Raw genomic sequence first — 16599 nt, forward strand, 5'->3', positions numbered from 1 at the left:
CTCAGCGGATATGACATTGTAGTGAAATTCTGTGGAACCTCTGATATGAGTAATGTTGGTTTTCTCTGAGGAGATCGGTCACATGTTTCTCCCACTCCACGCTGAGCAGTATACAGTATATGTTCCCAATCTGTAATGTGTGCAAGCATATGTTCGGTATACGCAGCAGTGTCCTCGGCCAAACGCTCACACAGAAATACACCTGGTGAATATATATATCCTTTATTGACAGTAAACTTCACAGATTTCTACAGAAATAAAGTCACAGACTTCAAACAGACAAATAAGAGCTGTAAGCCAGCAGCAGTCTAAAAATAGGGAAAGCCTGAAAAAAGGATAAGTGAATGGGGGGGCCGGACAGTGGTGGGGGGAGAAAGGAGAGAGGACATCGGTGGCAGAGGGAGAGAAAAGAAATCTACTACAAGTAGGCAGACTGGAGGAAGAATCTCCCCTCAGGTCTATCTCCATCTGCAAAGATCTTCATCCCTTTTCCACTTTTCCTTCTTCTTCCGGATTCAGTGTTTCGGACTGGCAAGATTCAAAAAGTGACGAGTGTGTAAATCATACTGAGAAAGATGGCAGGTACAGAGATGTAGAGGAATAAAACAAGAGCGGGGAAGAGAAGGGGCATTGCGGGAAAAGGAGACAGAGCGGTAAGAAAATAAAAGAACAGGCAACAGAAGAAGAGAGAACATCGGTTACAATTTAAGTAATTAAGATGTGGTAATAAAGGCACATTTATTATTTATTACATGGGATATCATGGGAGTATATATTACAAGGTATAATAACATTATAAATGTACTCTAGGGTATAGGGCTGTGTTCTACAGACTTACAGAATAATATGTTTCTAGGATTGAATATCAATATCAGCATGCAGAAAGGAGGAGTGGGGGCATGGGGGCGTGTATGGGGGCTAGGGGCTTTTCACTCACCAGCAGAGGCACGGCATCCTACAAGCTGACATAACGTACAGTGGCCCCCACCCTGCATGCGAGGAAGAAGTGGGATTAGTATGTATGCAGAACGGGAATTGTATAGGATGCTGTGTATTAAAAATACATTATTCAAATACTATCTATTTATCTATCTATATGCAAATATATGCAAAATTGTGTGTGAGACTGTATACAGTACATACTGTTTGTATACGTATCATGGCTTGACAAAAACTCAGATTATAACGTTGCTACTACCTGACCGTGTGGTGTTGATTCATTCCAGTAAGCAGACCAGAGTGCCGCTGTTATAACGGAGCGGCGACCTGCACTCATTCGGAGGCACCCGGCAAGGATCAACTTTATTACAGCAAATGCCAACATTTGAGAAGATATATATATATATATATATATATATATATATATATATATATAGATATATAGATATATAGATATATATATAGATTTGAGTCATGGTCCGGCACTCCTCTCTTTTGTGGGGCAACTGCTCCCGTTGTGGTCTAATCGATATATGCAGGATAGACAGTGGCACTCAGGAGTCTTTTTTTATCAAAAACAGTGTATTGGTACAAAACAAAAAATCAAACGACCATGTCCCCACGGGTCCATGGTGACATGGTAGTTTCATTTTTTGTTTTGTACCAATACACTGTTTTTGATAAAAAAAGACTCCTGAGTGCCACTGTCTATCCTGTATATATATATATATATATATATATATATATATATATATATATATATATATATATATATATATACATACATACGTACATACACACACACGCGTGAGAAAAAGCTCCTCCCTGCCATGTCACAGGCTGTTTTTGAAAAATGACAGATAGGAGCTGATTGATTGGTTGTTTATCACTCTCCATTTTATCACTTCTCAAGCTTAGTGCATCGTCCCCATAAACTTATAATACTAACTGCTTTATTATAAAATGCACTTTTCATTTTCAAGAAGGAAACAAACTACAGGACAATACAGCGCAGTCTGTAACAAGACGTACATATGGAGTAATAGCAGTGGTCTGATGAGGATAATTTGTCTCATATGAAGCACTGAATATTCTCTGAAACGCATTATGTGTCATGTGTCCTGAGTGTTATTGTAGTGGGTGTGCGGGATGAGCTGGAATAAGGGGGGGGATCACAGTGGACACTGAACCCTGGCCCCCCTTTGTCATGGAGTATGAAACATCACCAGCTCTCCCTCTTCTGCAGCAGCAGTAGGAAGAATCTGGGCAACCAGTACCTGAACAATAATGTGCACTGCAGGCAGAGACACAGGGGATGTGGGCAGCATCCTGGCGGCATTCAATATACAGATGCCAGCATCCCGTCAGAAGCACCAGAACCTCGGAAAGGTACAGGATGCCAACGAGGGAGTACCAACAGCCGGCATCCTGATGGGTGTCTATGCTGGGTGAGCAGGCATGTGGCTGGGGAAGGGGGATTATGTTTAGGCACTAGTCGGGGGTCTTTGGTTAGGCCGCAGCGATGGGAGAGTTAGGCTGTGGGGAGGGTGGTTAGGTTTGGGCATCTAGAACAGAAGAGGGTGCATAATATGCACTGGGGTCACTGTGTGGAATAATGTGAACGAGGACATTGTTATGGGGCAGAAGATAAACGGGCACTAATATGGGGCATAAAATAAACTCGAGAACTACTATGGAGCATAATCTCAACTAGGGCACTACGATGGGTCATAAAATGAACAATTGCAGAGGGAGGTGTCTCTCTATAAAGTGCCCATTTTGCATTAAATATTTGTGACTCTTTCCTTGAAAAACCACCGAATTTATGGCTGAGGGACATACATCTCTGGTATTTGCTATGATCCCTTCATTTGCCTCAACAGCCACAACCTTCATAGGTTTTTATTGGGGATGTGATGCTGTGAGATTTACCAAGCTCTGGAATGTAAAGCATTCCGGAGAATGGTCCCCACAGATAATTCCGTCTATGGAAAGTGTTAGCCAATTTTAGCCTATGGGCTACACCAGGGGTAGCTAACTCCAGTCCTCGAGAGCTACCAACAGCTCACATTTTCCAGCTCACCTCACAGGTGCACTCATTACTCACTGACACATTTTAAAAGATCCACAGGTGGAGCCAATTACTTCACTTGTGATTCTGTGAGGAGACCTGGAAACCGTTAACTGTTGGTAGCTCTCGAGGACTGGAGTTGGCTATCCCAGGGCTACACTTTGGAAACATTTCCAGGAGAGGGTTCCCCTGGAAACCATCCCTCGAAAAGGCTGCAGCGCATATGCATGTAAGTAAGTAAGTTTAATTTATATAGCGCACTTTCTCCAACAGGACTCAAAGCGCTTTACAGACATAAAAAAAATGCACATAATACCCTGTCCCCTACCACACCTGACCCCGCACACTCACCCTCTCACCTACCAGACCTGACCACGCACACTCACCCTGTCCCTAACCCTGTCCCCTACTAGACCTGTCCCTGCACACTCACCCTCTCACCTACCAGACCCGTCCAACACACTCACTCTCTCACCTACCAGACCCGTCCAGCACACTCACCCTCTCACCTACCAGACCGGTCCAACACACTCACCCTCTCACCTACCAGACCCGTCCAGCACACTCACCCTCTCACCTACCAGACCCGTCCCTGCACACTCACCCTCTCACCTACCAGACCCATCCCTGCACATTCACCATGTCACCTACCAGACCTGTCCCTGCACACTCACCCTCTCACCTACCAGACCCGTCCAGCACACTCACCCTCTCACCTACCAGACCCGTCCCTGCACACTCACCCTCTCACCTACCAGACCCATCCCTGCACACTCACCATGTCACCTACCAGACCTGTCCCTGCACACTCACCCTCTCACCTACCAGACCCGTCCAGCACACTCACCATGTCACCCACTAGACCTGTCCCTGCACACTCACCCTCCCACCTACCAGACCCGTCCAGCTCACTCACCCTCTCACCTACCAGACCTGTCCCAGCACACTCACCCTCTCCCCTACCAGACCTGTCCCTGCACACTCACCCTCTCACCTACCAGACCCGTCCAGCACACTCACCCTCTCACCTACCAGACCTGTCCCTGCACACTCACCCTCTCCCCTACCAGACCCGTCCAGCACACTCACCCTCTCACCTACCAGACCCGTCCAGCTCACTCACCCTGTCACCTACCAGACCCGTCCAGCACACTCACCTTCTCACCTACCAGACCCATCCAGCACACTCACCCTCTAACTACCAGACCCGTCCAGCACACTCACCCTCTCACCTACCAGACCCGTCCAGCACACTCACCCTCTAACTACCAGACCCGTCCAGCACACTCACCCTCTCACCTACCAGACCCGTCCAGCACACTCACCCTCTCACCTACCAGACCCGTCCAGCACACTCACCCTCTCACCTACCAGAACCGTCCAGCACACTCACCATGTCACCCACTAGACCTGTCCCTGTACACTCACCCTCTCACCTACCAGACCCGTCCAGCATACTCACCCTCTCACCTACCAGACCTGTCCCTGCACACTCACCCTCTCACCTACCAGACCCGTCCAGCACACTCACCCTCTCACCTACCAGACCTGTCCCTGCACACTCACCCTCTCACCTACCAGACCCGTCCAGCTCACTCACCCTCTCACCTACCAGACCCGTCCAGCACATTCACCCTCTCACCTACCAGACCCGTCCAGCACACTCACCATGTCACCTACCAGACCTGTCCCTGCACACTTACCCTCTCACCTACCAGATCCGTCCAGCACATTCACCATGTCACCCACTAGACCTGTCCCTGCACACTCACCCTCTCACCTACCAGACCCGTCCAGCTCACTCACCATGTCACCTACTAGACCTGTCCCTGCACACTCACCCTCTCACCTACCAGACCCGTCCAGCTCACTCACCCTCTCACCTACCAGACCCGTCCAGCAAATTCACCCTCTCACCTACCAGACCCGTCCAGCACACTCACCATGTCACCTACCAGACCCGTCCAGCAAATTCACCCTCTCACCTACCAGACCCGTCCAGCATACTCACCCTCTCACCTACCAGACCTGTCCCTTCACACTCACCCTCTCACCTACCAGACCCGTCCAGCACACTCACCCTCTCACCTACCAGACCTGTCCCTGCACACTCACCCTCTCACCTACCAGACCCGTCCAGCTCACTCACCCTCTCACCTACCAGACCCATCCAGCACATTCACCCTCTCACCTACCAGACCCGTCCAGCACACTCACCATGTCACCTACCAGACCTGTCCCTGCACACTTACCCTCTCACCTACCAGATCCGTCCAGCACATTCACCATGTCACCCACTAGACCTGTCCCTGCACACTCACCCTCTCACCTACCAGACCCGTCCAGCACACTCACCCTCTAACTACCAGACCTGTCCCTGCACACTCACCCTCTCACCTACCAGACCCGTCCAGCTCACTCACCCTCTCACCTACCAGACCTGTCCCTGCACACTCACCCTCTCACCTACCAGACCCGTCCAGCACATTCACCATGTAACCCACTAGACCTGTCCCTGCACACTCACCCTCTCACCTACCAGACCCGTCCAGCACACTCACCCTCTCACCTACCAGACCCATCCAGCACACTCACCCTCTCACCTACCAGACCCGTCCAGCTCACTCACCCTCTCACCCACTAGACCTGTCCCTGCACACTCACCCTCTCACCTACCAGACCCGTCCAGCGCACTCACCCTATCACCTACCAGACCCATCCAGCACACTCACCATGTCACCCACTAGACCTGTCCCTGCACACTCACCCTCTCACCTACCAGACCCATCCAGCACACTCACCCTCTCACCTACCAGACCTGTCCCTGCACACTCACCCTCTCACCTACCAGACCCGTCCAGCTCACTCACCCTCTCACCTACCAGACCCGTCCAGCACACTCACTATGTCACCCACTAGACCTGTACTCCATGCTCCACAAGCAATGACAATTAGCGTGTGACTTGAAGGGACAGCATTCCCTTTAAGACCACTACCCATGTTTTGTGGTCACACCCAAAGGCACGAGCAATATCACCCTCCACCCTGCCCACTTATTGTGGTGCCCCCCTGTCATATTTTCTGGCTCCGCCCATGTACTCCATCTCTGCCATACAGGTGAATCAGTTAGTTGTACAGTTTATAGGAATTTGTTCCACTCAATTGTATTTATAAATACACTTAAAAATGTCATTCCCCCAAAGGACGTAGGAAAAGGGGATTAAGAAAATGACATGGGACAAACTCTTCCATCTACACGGCTCAGTCCATTAGAACATTGCTGTAACTTACACACAGATATGAATACAGTCAGAAAATCTCATTAGAATGATCCTTATATCCCCAATTGCTGTAACTTGTTCTCTTGTCTGTCATGGGGGGGGGGGATCACGGGATCACGGCTGTCGTTCCCCGCCGACAGTCGTGATTCTACCCCATTTGCAGTCTGATCGACCGTAGAACGACAGGCGGGATTCAATGTCTCGCCTGCCGCTCGGCGCAAAGGGGTCGTGGCCATGAAAACAGACATGGATTGGCGATCTGTGGCCGGGATCCCGACAATCCATGGCCGTTATGGGCCCGTCCTGCCTTGATCCCGCTTCAATGCTCTCGTTAAAGACAGCATTGAATAGGGAGCCGCCGCTATTTCCCACATCGGAAATAGCGGTGGCACATTGCATACCCCCTAAGTCTCCTATTGTACATAACTGCTCACTGGCATTTCTCTATAGTTTGTGTACCATTCTTCCTGCTCCCCAGGGCTTATATGTAGCTTACCTGTACAGGTAATAAAAGAAGGACAGCAGGTAGAATGCCAGTTTACACCAAGCTTCCTTCTGGCAGTAATTCAGAATATCCACATTCATTATAGATACTGGGTCAAACATAGCTTCTGAACCATCCGCAGGTCGGTGGAAGTACCTGTGTAAAGAAACGCCAGATATTTACTACTGATCCATTGTCAGATTATAATACACTTTGTGCTCCTGTGAAATCTGTAACATGTACGCTGAAAGTCATTACTATCCTGATGCTCTCACACTGCGCAATGCTGGAGCGGAAGCTTGCAGAGCTAAAACGCTAGATGACTGTGTGGCCGGGGGGGGGGGGGTGGACAGCTGACTAAACCGAATGTCAGCTGCCCGCCCATATCCCTGGTTTTCTTCGCTCATATGTACGAGTGGTCCTGACGACTCATACACGGGCGAGCGCTTTCCACATTCGATAGTCGTCGACCATCGAATGATGGGGGAGGTTCCCACAGGCATGGGAATGGATGTGCACATAAAACATCTGTACGCATGCCGAGCACCTAAACTCGGCGTGCGAATGGGCGGTGCCGGCGATCCATTTGCTGGGCGGGGTTTGGTACATTCGCTTCGGCCCGTGCATGCGTGCGAGCGAAGGGATCTGAATAAGGGCCCCAGTAAAATTTTGGGGGCATGGCCTAAGAGCAGGAGGTGTGGCCACCTCCTGCGCTTAGGCCACGCCCCCAAAATGTTTAGAGGGGGGTGAAGAAAAACTCTCAAAACTCAGCAGCAGCAGCCCACACCTACAGCATGTGCTGTGCTGACAGCAGGCTCAGCATGACCTCTCCTGGTGTTAGACGCTCATGCTGAGCCTGCTGTCAGCACAGCACATGCTGTAGGTGTGGGCTGCTGCTGCTGCCCGGGAGGGACGGAGGGGGAAGGGGGGGATCAGACCAGGGCCCCCGCCGGGCCCCTCCAGCAAGCCCAGGCCCGGGTAATTAGTACTCCCCCCCCCCCCTATTGGCTGCCATGACTGTTTGGTGCAGCAGGAGTGGAGAAATGTTGTTTGTTTCTGAAAAGAAAGAGTTTCCATAACGACAAACCAGGGGGTATATTTACTAAAGGTGGATTTTCATTGATTTCAATCGATTTTAAATGGATCCACACAAATGTTGTGTTTCAGTGGTTAAAGAAAACAATTACTAACATTTTAAAATCAATATCAGCATCTGTTCGTAAATATCAACTACTGTTTGGAAAAAACTTATTCTGATTACTGACAAATGCCCAATAAACTAATTGCACTGCAAGATGAGGGGCCTGATTCAGAGTTAATTGTAGAAGTGTGGAAATTGCTATTCACGGACGAAGCCGATGCAACTGGGGTGCGGTGACTTACCATTTTGGGGGAGCAGTCCAGACAGCACAGGCATGTTTGAACCACTTAGGGGAGAGCCCGCCAGCTGTGTGATGTGATACAAACATGTCCGGACTGCGCTAGGCTGCGTAACCAGGGGGCAGTCGGAAATGTGCAATCACTTTTCTATGTAATGTACATCGCGGGGAGGGACCAAGCAAGCGTGACGGCCATGTCCTGCACTTCTCACCCCCCTACCACAATCATGCGACCTACAATTACAACTGTCTGAATCAGGCCCAGTGACGCAAATATACAATATAACTAGTATAACAACTTTTATGTATATGCTTTATAAAACTAAGCTAAACACAAGCGTAATATACCCAAGCTACACTACTCTTATGTACCCCTTATTAAGGGGTAAGATGTGGAAGTACTTACCTCCAGAGGTGGTAGAATAGTAACGGTATGTTGAGACCCAGAGTAACCCACTCAGCAGCACACATAAACATCAAACAGAAGAGGCCATGGATGCAATACTCTGGTACTACAAGCTGGAGGGGAAACAAAAGCATTGTGAGAAACAGGAGGGTGCAGCAGAAGAAAGACAAAATAAAGAGAAAATGATTCAGAAATGATGATTCCAATATTATATAGTGAAAACAATAATGCTTATCCAGGGATACTACCAGGCTTGCTTGTTGTCTAGAGTCCTTGAGTGGACAAGGAGGGGTACGCTGAAACAGTAGGTCCAGATTGAACAACAGGAGGTGCCTATGCCGTCTATTTGGCCCCATGGCTCCCCTCCTAGTCTGGAATACCCCACTATAGGGCCCACCCTGAATTCCTGGAAGTCTATGCGGAAATCCCCCACTACAGTATTTCATCTGGGTCCTCTCTGCATATGTCCTTTTTGACACACAGCTGCTTCCCCCCTGGGCTGGATCTCAAGGCCTATAGATGTTGGCTCAATGGGGGCCTCTTCCGGGTTGGACAGCTGGGGGACACATCATGTCCTTTGCAAAGTTTTTGGCAGACTGGAACCTATCTGATTCTGAATATTGCCGTTACCCGCAGGTCCGCCACTATCTCCAATCCATGGGCCCCTCCAGTGCTTTCTCTAAGCCCCTTACACCCTTTGAACACCTCTGTAATAACACATCCCCTCTCTCACATATGATCTCTATACTTTACAACCTCCTCTTGGACAACACCAGCAGCAAACTCCCCCACTTTACTGCCACTTGGGATCGGGAGTTGGGTGGGCAGGTCGGTGAAATCAATTGGGGAAAAAAATTCTGCCCGGCACAGACGTGCTCCCCTAGTGTGGGGGCGCGTGAGATTCAATACAAATTATTGTCCCGTTGGTACCAATGCCCAGATGTTCTCTCTAAGATGGGCACCGGGGTTCCCAATGTCTGCTGGCGATGCTCGGGGGCTCCCGGCAACCCGCTCCACATATGGTGGCAATGTCCCCTCATATTACCTTTCTGGTCTGAGATTTTTAAACTCTCTAGGTCTATACTGGGAGACCCGGTTCCTACAGACCCACTGTTCTGGTTCTTCCACCCTTCCCCTGCTCCTCTCTCAAGATAAAAAAAAATCCCTGCTATGCCACTTAAATAATGCCACTAAGTCAGTAATACCGGTGAGATGGCGATCCTCCTCTCCCCAACGATTAGGGACTGGTTTAGGAAAGTGGAAGATATCCTCTCCTCAGTGTACGATAGACACACCCAGTTCAGGGATACTTGGACCCGCTGGCTAGTCTTCCGAGACTCCAGGATTTATAAAGATGATATGGTATCCCAATCCATGTGAATCCTCCCTCTCCCTGTGCCTTGATAGTCCTCTTTCCCTCCGTTACAGTATATATTTGTTTATTTTCTTCCTGTGGCCTATATGTATTTGGTATACTCATTATTCACACCTAGAGGGATCTGGAGTATCCCTGCCCCTACCCCCTGCCCCCTTTCCCCTCCTTCTTCTCTATCTTTTCTCTCCTCTATACTTATTTTCAAATTATACTGGTACAATTTGGTACGCAGATATTCTGACTGTATGACAGTGAAACCAAAGAATGTTTATGTATTTGTATTTAAAATTAATAAAAATTTAATTTGCAAAAGAAAACAATAATTCATTTACCGTTATGATTTTGTGACCATCAGCACAGGACACAACATGTACATGGCAGATCATACAGTAGCTTTCGATGCAAAAGCTTTGAAAAGCTAGTCTGCTACCTTCTGTGTTTGTGCATGTGTGAGAAAGAGATGGGGTGAAATGTAATAGGATGAGAGATTCAGAAAGTGAGAGATTTGGTAAGAAATCAAAACCAGACTGGAAATACTGGAGATTTCTTACCAAAACTCTCACTTTCTGATTCTCTCATCCTATTACATTCCCCCCGTAGTTTTACTCACTGTCAACAAATGGCAGTGTTTCGGAAACAAACAGACACTAGACACATATATATATATATATATATATATATATATATACATATACATATATATATATATTGAGAAAACAGATTATTTTCTTGTTCTGATAAGGCCGATAGGACCAGCACTACCATAGGCAGCTGCGTTGGCTGCTGGTATATGGGTGGGGCGAGGGGAGGGGGTCTGCCTATCATAAAATTAGGGAAATCTATTTAGTGCAGGTGGAAGCTGTGTTACTTCTAAGATGCCACCTTCACAATTCCACTTGAAGGGCTGGAAAGTGTGTTTTGGTGACAGTGTGGGGTTGGGGGTAGCACGTTAAAGTTTTGCAGAAGGGGGGGGGCGGGGGCTACACTGGCCCTGAGGGCCAGCCTGTTTTTTCTGTGTTCATAACAAATACTACATGCAGCCAGTGAAAATGTTTAGAAAATCTAGAGCAGTGTTGACAGCGAAACGAAGAAAGTGGGTTTTGAGGGAATATACCTGTAGCTGCAGAATGGAGTGATCCAAAAAAGGTGAATCCCTTAGCACACACTGCTGTCACTTTTACCCAATAGACAAAGCACTATGTGCATGTAATCAATCATAAGCTAATAAATATAACATTACATTATATCATACTTGCCGACTTTTAACATAGCCTCTCTGGGAGCAGACCGGAGATGCCAGCCGATTCTCCTGGTCGGGGACAGGGCTTATGACTCAAAGCCCCGCCCCCAATCCATGCAAATGCCACGTTTTGCGGGTCCTTGAGTAGGGGGTGGGCTAAAATTATGCGAAAAGATGCAACTTGCGTCATTTTAGTCCGGCCCCTTGCCGCGGACCCGCAAATAACGGTAATTAGTGTAGCACAGAAGGAAGGTGTGGGGGCTGCCTGACAAATGCGGGAGGATTGCCAACCTCCTCAGGGGGGCTGGCAATTCTGGGAGGGTAGGCAAGCCTGCATTATAAAGGATAGAAAAACAGAAATCGGCATGAGCACTGTTTTAGTAGAATGTCACCTTACTAAAGGTTAAGGCTCCATCTACACATTGCGTTCTAGCCGGTTCCCATTTAGCTGCGGCAGCAGCCTCTCTCCTCCGCTCAGCACATGGCACTGAAGCAGTGCTTGGTTTCCCATGAGTACACATCCGGTTCTCTAAATCTATTATTGATGTTACATGGATCTTAGGGTTGACAGTACCCTCATCAAACTCCAAAAGTACAGAGTTCCTTCAGGCAGTCTTTGGCCCTATTTAAATCAATTATCTGATTTTCAGGGACATATCTATTTTTGTACAGTCCATTTTTTTGGGAACACAGTTCTCGCTATTTCAATCAGTATGATACTCTCCCTTCCAAGAAGTGCAAATTTGTCTTTCTAAATTCAATATTTCCAATGCCCCTGATGAAGTCACCTCATTCACGAAACGCGTTGGGCCTACTACTCCATTGGAAAGACTAAAATCCTTTTCTGAAAAGGTGTTGGAGGACTCACTCGTTTCAGTGTAATTCTGGTATAAACTCCTCCTCCCTTTTTCAAGTGCCCCGCCTTTTTCAAGGACCCTTACTAAAGGTTCATCGCCATAAGATCTCTATCTGAGATATTGAATTTTAAAGAAATACAAAGATTCTGGTATTGGTCTTAGACCAACATACTGCTCATTCTTGTGTACCCCTGAGGAAGTCTCTTCGGAGACAAAACGCGTCGGGTTTACACCAGCAGTACACAGGTGTGTTTCACCAGCAGTACACGGGTGTGTTTCACCAGCAGTCAATGCAGTAGTTGGTAACGATCTAACAGCGAGCAATCCACAAGCTACCGGTAGATCACGATCAAATTTTTTGCCACCCCTGGTTTAAACTTAAGGAATAGAATTAGGTCTTTTTTGGTTATGACAGTTAAAATATGTGATTTTCTAAACAAAAAATTGTGGGATGCACTAAAGACCCACCTTCGTGAGTAGAAGCCTAAGGGCTTCCACTGCAACCCACCGCTGCCCCGAACAGACCCCCACCGCCCCACACAGACCCCCGTCGAACCCCCTCACCTGTGTCCGGGCAGCACAGCGCTGTGCTGGCCGGACCAGTGACCTCATCCTCCCTGGAATGTAAATCCTCTTCCAGGTGCATTGAGGAGGAAGAGAGCCCTTCTGACTGCAGCAGCACTCGGCTAAGGTAAGAGAGGGAGGGGGGAACCGCCAGGACCCACAGCGCATCGCTGGCTCACCTCATAGGACAGCTCTTAACGCAAGAGCTGTCTGCGGTAGCCGTCGATGTGCGGGTGCAGAATCCCACCCTAGGTCCTGTAGAAATGAAGTACGTTATTCCTTGGTACATAAAACATAGAAGGAAATTACAATTTTGAGTGTAATGGGAAAGGATTAGAATAGGTTAAAGACTAAGAATCCTGGGCTAAAATATGACAGTTACTTTACATTGGATACTTTACTATAGTGTTCTAGATGACCTTGTGTCTGTCTGCTATGAGGACCGTGTGCGGAATTCCAAAGCATCTAATTTCCATGATACACAGAGCTAAATACCTTGAATAGTTGCATTGCATGCAGATTGTCTGTCCTACATATATCAAGATGCAATTAATAAGATAGATAAAAAAGCAGCACTAGAATAATCTATGTAGTGTAGCTGAGCAGCAGCAAACCAATACAATTTGATATAAATAACTTAGCAATTGAATACCATTCAAAGTATCTATCAAGACCTGTAACTACAGTAGAAATAAATAAATAAAAGGTACTTGTTTCCTAGCACGGCGCCCATCTTATGCCATCGCATACCACTAATTAAGGTATGCGATGGGACCTGATTTTCGGGTCCTAAGAGCCACACTGTACAATTTTAATATCGCGTTGCATCGCATGCCATTACAATGGAATGCGATGCGATTTGTAATTGTACAGGCACCCTTATGGGTGATTTCTATGTTAAATGCACCCCCATTGGTAACACCACCCCCACTATCAAAGCCAACCCGAAACGTGGCGAGCGCAGCGAGCCCACGAGGGGCGGCGGTATGCGTCCTCCGACCTTTTTTATACCCCCACTATCCACGTAGGCGTGGAGTTGTTTTTATATAGTGTGGCGAGTGCAGTGAGCCACCAAGCCCGAAGCGTAGCGAGCGGACGCGGATTACTTCACATGTATTCCGCTTGCCACGCTTCGGGCTCGGTGGCTTGCTGCGCTCACCACACTATATAAAATCAACTCAATGCCGACGATGCGATCAAAACAATGGCATAAGATTAAAATCGTGGGCGCCGTGCTAGGAAACAAGTACCAAATAAATATATATATATATACATACACACACACACAAACACTTGTGATATCGGCACTCCTTGTAATGCAATATTCAGCTGCGCCTGGTGCCTTCCTTACCCTGCTGGCTAGCGGGGAATGTATACTCGTATAGGTGGCGGCACTCACAGACGTCTTCCATAGAACAAGAACCACAGTACAAGACAACAGTGTACTGTGGTTCTTGTTCTATGGAAGACATCTGTGAGTGCTGCCAGCTATACGAGTATATATATATATATATATATATATAAGACAATAGTGTCTTCAGCGCCCTCTAGTTGTAATGTCCATACAGTATAAAATAATTTAAAAAGAATATAGTACACTTCAGGTAGTTCTTTTGAAGAAAGTTTTTCTTTTATTTATGAAAAACCGTGACCAGTCACCAACGCGTTTCACCTACGTGAGAGGCTTCATCAGGGGTTTGTGATCTAAAAACAGTATAATATACATACAAATTACATTCTGGACATTACACAGGTAAAACATTACATACTATGTAAAATTATATATACACAAGTACATGCAAATATACAGCAATAAACAAAGTAATTATATGGATGGGTGGAATATGAACAGACTGAGATAGATGGTTTCATTTTCTGGTCAATAATTGATTGTGACCTTAGAGATTTTTTTAAAAGGTACATACCCTGAGTTTGAAAATAGAACCCATCAGAGTCAGGTCAGGTAAATTGTATTCGGATATGTGTGTCTGAATTGACCCGGATTCTTCTGATGTCTATAAAACCTGGTTAGGACCTGATGGAAAGACAGTTCCATATAGGACTTCAGTTCAGCGATATGTGACATATGTGGCCACTCATTTTATTTAATTGTATTTATATTTTATAGGTACATACCTGATTTTAAATTATAGTATAAAATTTTTTTTTTTTCTTAGAAGAATGTCTATCGGGTAAAATGTGGGGTTCCTATGGGAAAGATTATAAGGAAAGGTGATTCCATGTGAATCCGGTACAAGGTATATATATATATATATATATATATATATATATATATATATATATATAGTCAGGCGGTTGGTAGCTCGGCACTCTGGATAAACCAACAAGGCAATTGCCAGGGTGCCTTCCACAAAAGATAATATAGCAATAGGGCGTCACACACTAGCCAAAGCGTATGTGAAACAACGAGGCAGCACTCCACGGACTTGTAGAAATTGGTGATAATTTATTAAAAAATTGTGTACATAGAAGATGACGACGTTTCAAGACCGGAGCGGTCTTTTCATCAGGTCAATGGTACAGAAGTGAACAATATACAACAGCGTCTTACCTGTGTGGCTATACTTATAGCAGTGCACGCGCTGGATCCCGGTGTACACAGGAGGTAGGGATTTCCGGGGTCTGAGCGCCGCCCCTAAGAAGGGTGTTTACTCTGTCCTCCTCTGTCCTCCCGTCTCCCTGGCAACCCGGATCAGAGAGTTGATAAGAAACCGTTGCTTCAAAAAATTCCATTTATAACCGATTACACTCCTGCAAGCCAATCTCTATCCAAGATCTCACGGACCCTCTGGCCGATAGTTGCCAAAGATAAGGAACTGGGCTGCTTTAAACATTCCCGGCTGATGCCGGCTTTCAAACGTGGACGCAGCATAAAGGACATATTGGTTAAAACCAATCTAACCCCAATATGCAACGAACCTACCCCAAGAAAATTGGGCAGCATTAAATGCGTGTCGTGCACCACATGTAATTATATGGAAGCCGGCCCTTACTTTAAAAATCCCCACACGGGACAACAGTATGTACACAATTTTTGAATAAATTATCACCAATTTCTACAAGTCCGTGGAGTGCTGCCTCGTTGTTTCACATACGCTTTGGCTAGTGTGTGACGCCCTATTGCTATATATATATATATATATATATATATATATATATATATATCATATTTATAGGATGAACAATTTTTTTATTATTTTATATTTCATACTGTTCCCATTACATACAGTACCTCCTAAGATTTATTTGGGGCAAATTCAGCAAAGGTTTCAATATTGCATATTTCGCAGATTAGCCCCCAAATATTGTGGTAATTCCTAACAGAAAAAAACAATATAATACACATTTATTCATTAGCTGATGCCATCCTTTGCAATCCTATGAGTTCAAGTCTATTTAGGTATAGCTTACCCTTTCTAGGGGGATATGTGTTCTCCTGAGGATCCAGCCAGCAAGTCAATGAGAGCTGTACCAGGACTGTGTATATATAGGCAGCTGTCTGTGACATCACTTCCCTTATTAATTATATATGTGAATTTATACATTTAATTAAGTGCTATTTTAATATAGTGATATATATATAATAAAATTATCTACATATCTTCTATTTAGTATTAATGAATAAGTGGGATTAACTAACAGTGTCATTTATTTAGTGCATTAAGAGAAAAGTGCATACTGAGAAATCGCCCCATAATGCATTGCGATTTTGTGATTTTATAGTGCTTAAATTTAGCCTTTGCAGGCATTTCTTATATTCCATATTATATACTGTATAGTGGTAAGTATATGTGTCAAGATTTAAATTGTGCATAGTCTATTATCTTGAAATATTTAGAAATGTTTTTTTTTGGTGTGTGTTCCAACCTAAGCGAGGTGGAATTCACCGCCATTTTCCCTGGAAGTAGACGCGGTCTTAACGTCTTGTATATTACTGTATTTTTGTTATGCGTTTCACCTTCATTAGGGTGAGGTGCACTGT

General features: G+C 46.1%; 1 protein-coding gene across 6 annotated transcripts in view; it reads right to left on the bottom strand.

Moving 5' to 3' along the window:
- Positions 1-206: 206 nt before the first annotated feature.
- CNIH2 (cornichon family AMPA receptor auxiliary protein 2) overlaps positions 207-16599 on the bottom strand; it is a 114766-nt gene continuing 98373 nt past the window's right edge. For 5 of the 6 annotated variants that reach the window (XM_083164385.1, XM_083164383.1, XM_083164386.1 and 2 more), the window contains 4 exons: positions 8561-8673; positions 6788-6931; positions 938-989; positions 207-566 (listed from right to left, as the gene is read on the bottom strand). In XM_083164385.1, the coding sequence (XP_083020511.1) occupies positions 956-989; positions 6788-6931; positions 8561-8673 (291 nt within the window). In that variant the 3' untranslated portion in view covers positions 207-566; positions 938-955. The remainder of the gene's footprint in view (positions 567-937; positions 990-6787; positions 6932-8560; positions 8674-16599) is intronic. The other variant, XM_083164384.1, reaches the window with a different exon arrangement.

The sequence above is a fragment of the Crinia signifera genome, chromosome 11 (assembly GCF_055691185.1).
Source record: "Crinia signifera chromosome 11, ASM5569118v1, whole genome shotgun sequence".
NCBI lineage: Eukaryota > Metazoa > Chordata > Amphibia > Anura > Myobatrachidae > Crinia > Crinia signifera.